The following is a 12,232-nucleotide window of genomic DNA, read 5'->3' on the forward strand; positions in this document are numbered from 1 at the left end:
AAAAAAAAAAAAAAAAAAAGTCAACATAAGCAAAACCTGATACAAATTCACTATTTCTGTCATACACTTTATTCAGGTAACAAGAAAGCTAAGCTTTACTCTAAAGTAGCAAAGCAGCCAATTCGGACTTTTACTTACCTATGTAGCTTTACAATTCTTTCAGGGTTCTGAGATGCCTTCTCTTCTATAAAATCTATTTTGTACCTGAAAAGCAGCACAGAAAAAAACATTAATTCTAAGTATACAAAAAAGTGTTTAAAGACAAGTCCATATCTCTTCCCCTTCCACCATGATTTTCACTTAGAGCCTCTTGTTCTATACATACCTTTAATCTGGGACTGGTCCCACCAACTCCACCAAACTCCCCTCACCAAAGTCACAGGTACCTGCTTAGTACGAAACTAATGGACACTTTTCAGTCCTCATCTTCTTAACACCACTGCTCACCTCCACTTCTCACAGTTTTCTTTCCACGTGCCTCAGTGATCTTCCCTCCTTCTTGCTATTTTATCTCTCTGCCAGTCTTTCCCTACCTTGTAAGGATTGTATCCTAGACCCTCTTTTCCCTCTAACCATCCTCCTTGATTTACTAGGCTAGCTCCTTGATTTACAAGGTTTAGCTATCACTTATGCAATTTTATCTTCCAGTTATACTTTAATCCACTTCCCCAAGCTGTATATCTAAGACCCTTCTAGACAGCCACCAGGATGCATCACAAACACTCTAAGTCCTCAAATTTCCAAAGTCAACAAATCATATCCCTCTTTTTTCACCCAAACTTATTCTTCTTATCTTAGTATTAACACTACAAGCCACCCATATGTCCAAGTGAAAAACCTGTGAGCTTTCCTTGATTCCTCCTTCTCACACCATACCTACATAAAATTCACAACCAAGTCCTGTCAATTCTACTGCCTAAGTGTCTCTCAGATCTACCAAATTCTGTCAGCATCATGAAAGCACACACAGAACTGCATAGTCCAGGTTCAAATCATAACATTACTACTTACTATTAAGAGCTCTTTTTATCCCACATTAAGTGTGCATATACACGTGAGTACCTATGTACAGGCATGATGAAGTGGCATAGTTGGGAAGCACTAATTTATGCAAAAAATCCAGTGACTGCCATCCCCCTTCAGCCAAAGCTCCTCATGAATTAGAGGGCACTGATTCCCTTGAATACTTGTCCTCCTGACCCACCTCCAAGAGATGCTCTTGTCCCCTGTGAGCCAAAGTTACTAAAGGTTCCCACCTTTCACTCTGAAGCAGAAAGGCCCAATCTTTAATTTACCTACCATAGTACAATGCTCTTCTTTCCTCTCAAACTCATCCCCAAACCATCCCCTTTCTTCTGCCACTCACTAATCTAAGTTCCCAGGGTCTAAGAACTTAGGTGAGGGGGACAGGGAAATCTCAACCATACACAAAAGAGAAGTCAATAAAGTATACTGTCTAGTAGCATAGCTATGGGACACTTAATCCTAATTAAAATATGCCTTAAATGTAAAATACACAACAGATCCTACAGATCCTACAGATTTAGTATGAAAAGAATATAAAATATTATTACTAGTGTTTAATATTGATCATAAGTTGAAATAATATTTTAGACATATTGGTTAAAATAAATTTATTATCAAAAGTATACCTTTTCTTTTACCTTACTTAAAATGTAGCTACCACAATATCACCATTACATATAGAGCTCATATTATATTTCTATTGGACAGCATATGCCTAGTCTTTTGTCAGAATGTGGCTCAATGAGTTCTGATAATCCAAGATTTTCTTACAGAATCAATGCTATAATCTCAGTACTATCTACTCTAAATAGTATATTACCACTGGTTTTATAAGTACACTGGTTCCAACATAAAATAAAAATGCTTCAGAAGACCCTAGAGTGCAATGAGTAAGTTTTATTTTGTTTGCAATTCTTCTCTAAACTCAGCTGAACACAGCACATGCTTTTCAGCATATCAATTACTGTCTTATGTAAGACTATGAGGTATTTTGCTTAGAGAAATGCCAAGCTAAAATGCCAAGTTCTCCTTAAAAATAAAGAATTAACTTTAGTAACAATTTACCTAAAAGCTTTTCTCCATAACCCAGATGAGCCTATATGCTTAGTACTATGAATCCAAATGAAAGAAAAAGCAAAAACAAATTTGTTAGGGGAGAATGTTGTTAACTTGCAACAACTGAGTATTTAGACCACACACATCCTCCCCAACTCACAAACTATAAAACTTGTAATTTACCTATAATTAAGATATTAATCTACATTAATAATATTTATTAAAGATGAACCTACAAAGAAATTTTAATAAACAATTTATTCAAATTATATGTGGAACCAACCTAGATGCCCCTCAGTAGATAAATGGATAAGGAAAATGTGGCATATATACACAATGGAATATTACTCAGCAATAAAAGAGAATGAAATCATGGCATTTGCAGGTAAATGGATGGAGTTGGAGAATATGATACTACATGAAGTTAGCCAATCCCAGAAAACCAAATGTCGAATGTTTTCTCTGATATAAGGAGGCTGATTCATAGTGGGGTTGAGAGGGTGAACACGGGAGGATTAGATGAACTCTAGATAGGGCAAAGCGGTGGAAAGGGAAGGGACTGGGTATGGGGATAAAAAAGATGGTGGAATGAGATGGATATCACTACTCTAAGTACATGTATGAAGACATGAATGGTGTGAATATACTTTATATACAACCAGAGATATGAAAAAAATGTGCTGTATATGTGTAATATGAATTGTAATGCATTCTGCTATCATACATATATAACAAATTAGAATTTAAAAAAAGAAAGAAAAAGTGGCCCCATAGCCACAACTAGGTTTTCCTTAAAAAAAAAAAAAAAAAAGTATAAGCTGAGGAGATTTGTAAACCAAGTCAAGAATACATTTTGGGGCCTGAGGATGTGGCTCAGCAGTAGAACATGTGACTAGCATGTGCCAGCCTCTGAGTTCAATCTCCAAAACTGGGGCAAATATACATATTTATGATAAATTATCCCTGTGAGAATTTGTGATTCAGTTTCTGTAGACCTAAAGAAATTCTTATCCATAAATTTTAACAATCTGCATGTATATATTTTGGCTTCAGACTATATCCTGTTATTTATTTTGTGGCACAGATTTCCCTTTCTAACTAGTTCTAAATATTAAAATTTAGTTTTATGTTCTTACACCTAGGAGAAGGTGAACAAGAAGTTTTCTGAGTAGGAAATAAAAATTGAGAAGCCTAGCAGAATCAAAAATGTTGACAAAGAAAATCCACCAAATGGATAATTCACATACAGATGACTAAGACCTGAGTGTAAACATTTTACTTCAGCTGTTAGTGCCTTCCACTGCTTAAATGTTTAATTTTATCCTTTTTCACTCAGAATGGAAGGACGTAAGTGAAAGACCAAGTGTACAAAATAATATAGTTTCTTAACATCTGTTATCACTTTAAACTGGAAAGAAAAAAGGAAAACATTTTACTGTTAAGACAAAGATGGCCTAAAAAAAAACAGAAAAGTAAAACAAAGTGAGAAAAACATTAAAGGGGCTGAGGAACATTTTTCTCAGTTCAACAAGCAAACAGATGAACAAAAGACAAAAGGCTGGGGCAGAAAAAGAGATCTTACAATAGTGAATAAAATTATGTCACGTACATCAAAGAGAGTTTTCATCATTACATATAATTTTGGAGGTTGACCTTGCTTTAAATGAAACCAATATTAACACTTACTTGTTGTGTTGAAACATTTCTAATGCCACTTTTGCATCAACGTCCAGAGTTTCAAATGGAAGATCTTTATAAATTAAAGCATGAGCATCTTTTGTGAAAGAACGTAAGTTCTCCTTAAAAATAAAGAATTAACTTTAGTAACAATTTACCTAAAAGCATTTCTCCATAACCCAGATGAGCCTACACGTTTAGTACTATGAATCCAAATGAAAGAAAAAGCAAAAGCAAATTTGTTAGAAGAGAATGTTATTAACTTGCAATAATTGAATATTTAGACCACACACATCCTCCCCAACTCATAAACTATAAAACTTGTAATTTATCTATAATTAAGATATTAATCTGCATTAATAATATCTATTAAAGATGAACCTACAAAGAAACTTTAATAAACAATTTATCCAAATTATATAGCCTTATGTTTATTAAAGCCATAATAATAAGTAGAAATGCTAATAAACAGTAAGACATAAAAATGTGTTTACACTCATAAATAAATTAAGCTTATTAAATGCATGGGAAAAATATTATTGTTTTCATAACTCAAAAAGTTCCACTAGAAATGCAGTGTCATCACTGACCCTGTATAAAATACTGTATATGTTCAAAATTATAAGTTTCCATTTAATAAAATTAGCAATTTTATATAATTTAAATGATTAATATAGATTAAAATGAGATTTTTAATAAAAATTTATAATTGAGCTTTCATACATTTTATACATCATTACTAATACAGAGAAGATCAAGCATGATTACATGAATAATTTTTATAATAAAATTCTTTCCATAAAAAACTTTTTTTTTTGTATTTATTCTTAAGTTTTAGGTGGACACAATATCTTTATTTTACATTTATGTGGTGCTAAGGATTGAACCCAGTGCCTCGTGCATGCTAGGCAAGCACTCCACCATTGAGCCACAACCCCAGTCCCTCCATAAGACATTTTCTATCAGTTGTTTTCCATGAAATGATTCATTCTTACAGAGATAACTCATACCATAAAAAATCTATAGTCATGGTTTAATATAACCATTTCTTCAGTCTATCTTGCCCCTACTTATTTAAGTCATCTACAGAACACTATACAAAAAGAGAGGCAACAAGTTTCATGAGTTTTTATGTTAAAGTGAGAATTTATTCTTACATTTGGACACATATGTAAAGGAAGAAGCTACCCTGACAAGAGCCCAGAGATCACTAAGAAACTTTACAATTTCTACCTACACCCTCTCTTCCGTCTCCCTTTCTCCTATTCTTCCTTCCTGTTTTTCTCTTCTCAATACTAAATAATATGGGCAGGAGTTGAAAAGAAGTAACTTAGCCTTGGTAGGTACTTCAAGAAAAAAAAAAAAAAAAAATCAAGGAGGACATAAAGCTTCAAGACACCTGACTATGCTGCTGAGAATACCCTCATCCACATCTCTATCTGAAATGCACTGAAAAAAGCAATGATTGATTAATGGACTGACTCTCTGAAGTGTCTTCAATATGCAGTACCATTCAACAATTATAACAGGAATCATTTTAACAGAAAAAGGTCTGGACTCTAAAATAAAGACTCCAAAAAGTAGACTTACTTTTGTTGGCATCCACTCATCTAGTCTCTTATCCAAAACTACATCATAGCAGAATGCACCAGCAATTACTATAAATCCAACCAAAATAAAAAGCAAAGTCAAATCTGTTAGGGCAGAATGTTAATAATTTGCAACAACTGAATATATAGAACATACAATGAAAATTAGCAATCTCTTCTAAATCTATAAATTATAAAACCTTTTGCCATTATTCCAGCTGTTTATCAGAATTCTATTAAAGTTTCCCAACCTCAATATAAACTGATCTTGTGTTAACCCCAATCATCAACATTTTTTAGACATTCAAGTTTTCCTCACAAATACTATCACTACAGGGATCTCAAAAAGATACTAGATATAAAAATTCTAAAAGAACAAGATATTTATATCCTCAGAATAATTAAATGTCAAGTTTCTTTTACAACATTTCCCACATAATCTTCAATTTTTTGTTTTTTGTTATTGTTGTTCTTAGAATTATTTCTTGAGCTTCTTTCAAATATTTTTGGTGTGTATGTTTTTTAAAAATACACACATATCACAATCCCACTATACATAATGATGAGAAATCCGAGCTTTAACAAAATTACAGTATATGTACCCTTACACCTCATCAAAATGGTGTCCCTCTCCAAAGTCACGGTCATTTCTGATGAAATGGTAGCACAGCTCTTTTCAGCAGTCTACTGAATACTCCTATTTCCTCCTCCTCCAGAATTTAATTTAGACATAAAGGCTTAAAATGGTAAAATATCTTGACAGTATAACTTCATGAAATTCCTATTCAAGAGAAACATCTTCCTCTAATTTTCTTATGTTAAGTACTGATCTCCAATGATTACTTCATATTTTGTAACAGGATAGATTTTGCTACCTACAAGAACTGAAACGTGTATATGATGGTAACTTACATAAAATTAGAATTATCTGTACATAATCAAAAATAGGTACAAAATTTTCAAAGATTACAAAAAACATATAAGTATATTTATACGTATACATTACCAGGAACTTCTGGAGCTCTGACCAAACTGACCACATACTCATCTTTGAATGCCCTCTCTATTACACAGCCCATCATCATGGCACAAGAATGCCAATAAGCCTAGAAAAAGAAAAATACACACAAACATAATATATATTCAGAGTCACTGAAGTTTCTACAATATTAAAATTTAAGTCACTTTTTAACTTAGGAAATATTTCTCCAATCCCTCCACTCTCATAATGTAGCAATAGTTACCATCAAGCCATGACATTAGCTCTACCTAGGAAAACCCAGCAGAAAATAATGCACCAATTTCAAGTTGTTAGCAATGTTTCTGTGTAGGATATCAGACAAACTCAGGAGGCTGAGGCAAGAAGATCACAAGTTTGAGGTTAGCCTCGGCAACTTTAGCAAAATCCTTCCTTAAATTAAAAAATAAACAGGGCTGGGGACATAACTCAGTGGCAAAAAAAAAATCAAATGCTGTACTAGTTACCAGCCAATAGGTTTAATATCTGACACTATTTTTACCACAGAATAAAGTTCAATTCTTAACAAACTATGCTAAAGTAAAATAAATATATTAATATATAACTGGTGATACCATTATAAACATGATGAGAAAAACTCAACTTTTGACAATTATTTAGGACTTTAACCTAACCAACATCATGTAATACATCACTCAAGTTATTCATATTTAGGGTGAACAGCTTCACCACAAACTGGGTTTTCATTTTACCAGGACATTGGAATACACGGATATGCCTGATACAGTATCCATGCAATGGCCATATCTGAATAAAAGAAGAAACAAACATCCTGTACCATACCTAACCATCTTATTCCCCTTACCACCACTACTTTTATGAAGCACGCAACTTCTGTAAGCTCTTCTCTACTTCTGAGGACCACAAGAGTGAGGTCACTTGGTTCTGTTGACAGAGACTGCTTTATTGTGTATTTTTTTAATAATTTTGTTTTGCTTAAATTTTTTGTAGTTGTAGATAGACAGAATACCTTTTTTTATTTGCATATGGTGATAAAGCTTGAACCCAGTACCTTGCACATGCTAGGCAAGTGCTCTGCTACTGAGCTATAGCCCCAGCCCTCGTTGTATGTTCTATACAATCACATTACACTAAAAATAAGTAACAAACCTAAACATTAAAGGCAAGTTGCAAAATGTACTTCATTTATCCTACTTCAGTGATTTAAATGTCAGTTGAACTTCAGTGAGAATGTCTAGGTTCAAATCCTGGCTCTACCACTTCCTAGACTAGTAACCTTCGTCATGCTGTGGAACATCTCTTCATCAGTTTATTCATCAGGAAAATGGTGAGAGCAGCATTGAGTCTAGAGAGTTTTTATAAGATTTAATAAGTTAATACCTGTAAATCACCTAGAACAGTGCCTGACACATAATACTCAATGCTATTACTATTATCATTTCTATCACTTTCTTGTTTAAATGTTTAAACAAATATTTATGAACACCTACTATATGCAGTCAAGGACTAGATCCAATAAGAAAACAGTCCCTATCTTCACAAGGTCAAGAATCTAATGCCTTCATCAATTTGTAAGACAAAATTAAAATCCTAGTTTCAGAAACAATAGCCAAATGTTGCCAGATTCTAAAGAATTTTGACAAGTAAAACCCTAGCAGAGTCCACAGGGCAGATGGCATTTTAATGCAACCATAAAACATAAACAGAATCTTAATAGGGAAAAGAAAATGCTCAGCATTGAAGAAAGATCATCAACAAAAGGAAGGAGGACAACACAGCTTAAACTATTAATGACCAAGTACTCTACTATGGCCAGAGCAAAGATAAAGTGAAAAGATGCAGTGAGAGATGAAGCTGGAAAGGTAGGCTGGGGGCAGATTACACAGGACCTGGAAAGTTATTTGCAAAATATCAGGTAGGCATTTCTTTAGGGGTAAATGATATGACCCTTAGTCAAGACACTTAATAATAAAACTCTATAAGCAGATGGTGAAAGAAGACATTTAATTACTAAAAACAAAATGGAAAAGAGTGAAGAATTTATTGAAATCATCTTGAAAAGATGATCCAAGGCTGAATTCCAGCAGTAGTGGGAATGGAATCACCAGCAACATAGAGTATTTATCAATGAAAATAAGCTGAATTAGGTTATGAATGTAAGACATGTCATATACTTTTCTCAATACAAAATACAGAAAAATAAATGCTACAGATACTTTTTGAACTATTAAAATACCTAATATAACAAGTAAAATACCCATTAACTAATACAGTATAACATATTGTAACATATATTACAATATAACATAAATATTGGGCATATTCCTACTTTTTATATTCCACAAAAATTTAACAAAAGGAAAAAATGGGAGGGGGGGACGTAGAGACAGAAATACCTTATTTACTTCTCTTGGATCACGATCTTTGAAAGTAAGAAATTTAATTTCACAGGACTTGGTCAAAGGCTTATACATTTCCCAAGGCTGTCCGTTCACAAGAGCCAGAATGGACTTCTTGCAGTACCACTCACTCAAATCTAGGAATTTAAAACTGATTGATGATCTAAATCTAACAAAATCCAAGTGAAAAGTTACACATATAAGGGCTACATTAGGAAATAAAACAATGGAAAAGCAAAATTCTGTGGTTTTTTTTTCACATAAGTATTACATATTATATCCATAACTGATTAAAAAGTACTCTATACACTTCAGATAGTGTTCATTATTAATGAAATCATCCAAACCATTTTTAAAAATCATTAAAGCTAAGTCTAGTTTGAAATTAACATGTCAATTATTAATAAAAAAATATTGTAAGGGCTACATTTAAATATTCAGCAAGCAACAGCATAGATATACTTAAGATAAATGCACACACAACTTAGAAGAGGGAAAATATGTTAATATACACCCATATAAATCTCCTCTAGATTGTTTTTAGATTTTGTCCCCAAACCACCTTTTATTTCTATAACATGGACTGCTAAGTTAAATACTGTGGTTACCATTTTTTAATTATGAATACAAATTCACATATGAACCAGTGAGCTCAGGCTTACTCTTTGACCCTAGAATACAACTGATGGAATGTTTTAAGAATATAGATACTCACAAAAATGGTCAAACTATAAGGTCCAAATTATTAGTCACTATATTAAGTTCCATAAAAGCAAGATCATGTCTATCATTCATCAACATACTCAGCACTAGTCCTAGAATATAGCAGTTGCTAAATAAATGTTTATTGAATGACAAGTTTTAGAGGTCATGTTGAGGGTGGCTCAGAGACTTCATCTCTACACAGGATACATAAAAAAGTCCATAAGGGCATTATTCTCCTAATACCCATGATAGATACAACAGAGGTCCAAGAAATACTTAACATAGTATTATTTATGATAATAATTAGCATAAGTACTAATTCAAGTGCATGGGGGAGATTTGGGGGAAAGCTAAAATTAATTACTTAAATGGAATCATTGCTGAGTTTTCCAAAAGTTTAAACAATGCAGCTGGTCATACCCATGTATATCTATTTGGGGAGCTAAATTTAAATACTAGCATTTTCTGGGCATGATGGTGCACGCCTGTAATCCCAGCAATTGGGGAGGCTGAGGCAGGAGGATCGTCAGTTCAAAGCCAGCCCCAGCAACTTAGTGAGGATCTAAGCAATTCAGCAAGACACCATCTCTAAATATAATATTAAAAAGATCTGGGCATGTGGCTCAGTGGTTAGGCATACCTGGGTTCAATCCCTGATACCAAAAAGAAAATATAATTTCTATCAAAACTCTATCCAAACGTTTTGATTCATCAAAAGAACACTTAGAGGCTTTTTCCCTTTATTTCCACACCAAACCATACATGGGACCCAATTATCTCTGTTAAGATTTAAACAAGGGACTAGGGTTGTGGCTCAGTGGTAGAGCATGTGCCTTGCGCGTGTGAGACACTGAGTTCAATCCTCAGCACCACATAAAAATAAAAATATTGTGTCCATCTACAACTTAAAAAATATTTAAAAAAAAAAAGATTTGAACAAAACAAATATTTTTACTCCCATCACATTCAACCCATGCACACTTCCAATTATATATTTACTACATGTACACATAAATGCAAACAAAAACACAGCACACAAAGAGGCATGTGGCAAGCAGATAAAAAAAAATGTTAGGCTTGAAGAACTTAGAAAGGAAAAGATGGCAAACAAAGCTGGACATCTGAGGTCATGGCAGTTCCTTTATCCCAAAATCCTTCAATAAGGCATGCATGATGACTGTTCCTACCACAATCAAAAAAGACAAGCCCACCAATGACAATGCATTCAGTTCTGGACTTCTTTTGCCAGGAAAAAAAAAAAAAAAAATTAGTATCCTAAACACAGCCAGACTCAAGCAAGCTACAGGACAACTGTGTACTACAGCACCAACCTTGAAATACACATAGCATCCTCCAGAGCTAAAGGGACAGTGAACAGACAATAAGGTGCCAGGTAAAGGAGAACTTCTGAGAAGCTGGGGAAGCAATTACAACAAGTTGTCTCCTCTGCACCAGTTCTTCAGCAGGGCTCATATAAAATGGTCAGGACTGTATCCTGATTCTGTTACTTACGCATGGCACAACTGTAAGGAGTTGAAATGTTTTTATTCATCACAAAAACTGTGCCGGAATCAGTTTTTCCAACATGTTTAACTTCAATCTTCTCAGTTCGGGGAGTCAGTGATAACTGTCTCTTTTTCTCTTTATTAAAGAGGTCATTCCGCATTTCTGTCAGCTCGGTAGGTGACAGTTGAACTGCAGGTGATGTTGCTATAAATCCTAAGGAGAAATGAAACATGAAGACTTTTTAAAAAATTGGGTAACTTACTGCTAATACCCGACCCCACTCCATTCCTGCATCACTATCCTCCTATAATACAGAGGCAACAGAACTTTGAAAGCCATTCGCCAAAACTGCTCCCAGAAGTAAACTTCAACCACTTTCTAATATTAAAAATTAAAACTCAAGGCGACAAAAACGCAGCTAGCCTAGAGCTGCACCTCTACTTCAACTCTGTTCTTTCACATCAGATCCCTGTTTCCCACCAACTTCCTCTGTAGTATTCCAATTGCGCTTCACAATTTAGAGCAAAACCCAAGCACCACGCAGCGTTAAAACACCACCACTCGTCGGGAGAGTGAGCCAAGTTGCCCAAGACCTGGAAGGGCCTGGGGAGGACAAGAAGGCTCAGGAGACTGCAAGTCCCATACCCAAACCATCAACAGTCTAGGGCAAGAAATGCGGCATTTATCTTCCAAATCCTAAATCAGGGATTTGGCACGAGAGGTACAGGGAGATAATCGCACGTTTAGAGCAGATGCTGGATCCTTCCTGAAGGCATCAGAAGCACCAGTGGTTCCACCTTTGGCTGGGTCCCAGCTCCTCCCGGACCCCTCGGGTCCCCAGATTTGTCCTCCCAGGCTGGGGCGAGGGCGGGGGGCAGAAGACCCTCCTCCTTCCTCAGCTCTTCCGACCTCCAACCACCCCCTTCAGATCCAATCTGGGCAGACACCTCTCTCAACGCTTTGCTCCCCTTCCCCACGGCCTTGGAAACTCACTCCAACCAGTCTGGCCGCCTGAGGCGGCTCTCCAAAGCCGCAGTCCCCGGACGGTAGCAGCCATCGCTTCCATAGCGGGTACGGGAACCGCGGCGCGCAGGTCCGCCTCCGGCCTCCTCCCGCAGGAACTGGGAATGCGCGCTGAGGTTCCGTAAGACAGTTTGGTTCCGGGGCCGGCGCTCTGGCGGCGCACCGCCACGTGGGGGCGCATTCGCGCCTCACCAGAATTAGTCACCCGAGGCCAGACGGTCGGCTGGGGCGTTCCCGCGGCGTGGCCTGAG

The 12,232-nt window shown here is 35.7% G+C and overlaps 1 protein-coding gene across 1 annotated transcript in view; it reads right to left on the minus strand.

Moving 5' to 3' along the window:
* Mrpl39 (mitochondrial ribosomal protein L39) overlaps window positions 1-12,177 on the minus strand; it is an 18,629-nt gene extending 6,452 nt beyond the window's left edge. The window contains exons 1-7 of the mRNA XM_015478661.2: window positions 11,952-12,177; window positions 10,965-11,171; window positions 8,745-8,884; window positions 6,355-6,454; window positions 5,350-5,417; window positions 3,769-3,881; window positions 139-204 (exon numbers count right to left, since the gene is read on the minus strand). Coding sequence (XP_015334147.1) covers window positions 139-204; window positions 3,769-3,881; window positions 5,350-5,417; window positions 6,355-6,454; window positions 8,745-8,884; window positions 10,965-11,171; window positions 11,952-12,162 — 905 coding nt within the window. The 5' untranslated portion in view covers window positions 12,163-12,177. The remainder of the gene's footprint in view (window positions 1-138; window positions 205-3,768; window positions 3,882-5,349; window positions 5,418-6,354; window positions 6,455-8,744; window positions 8,885-10,964; window positions 11,172-11,951) is intronic.
* Window positions 12,178-12,232: the final 55 nt, after the last annotated feature.

The sequence above is a fragment of the Marmota marmota genome, unplaced genomic scaffold (assembly GCF_001458135.2).
Source record: "Marmota marmota marmota unplaced genomic scaffold, marMar, whole genome shotgun sequence".
Classification (NCBI taxonomy): domain Eukaryota; kingdom Metazoa; phylum Chordata; class Mammalia; order Rodentia; family Sciuridae; genus Marmota; species Marmota marmota.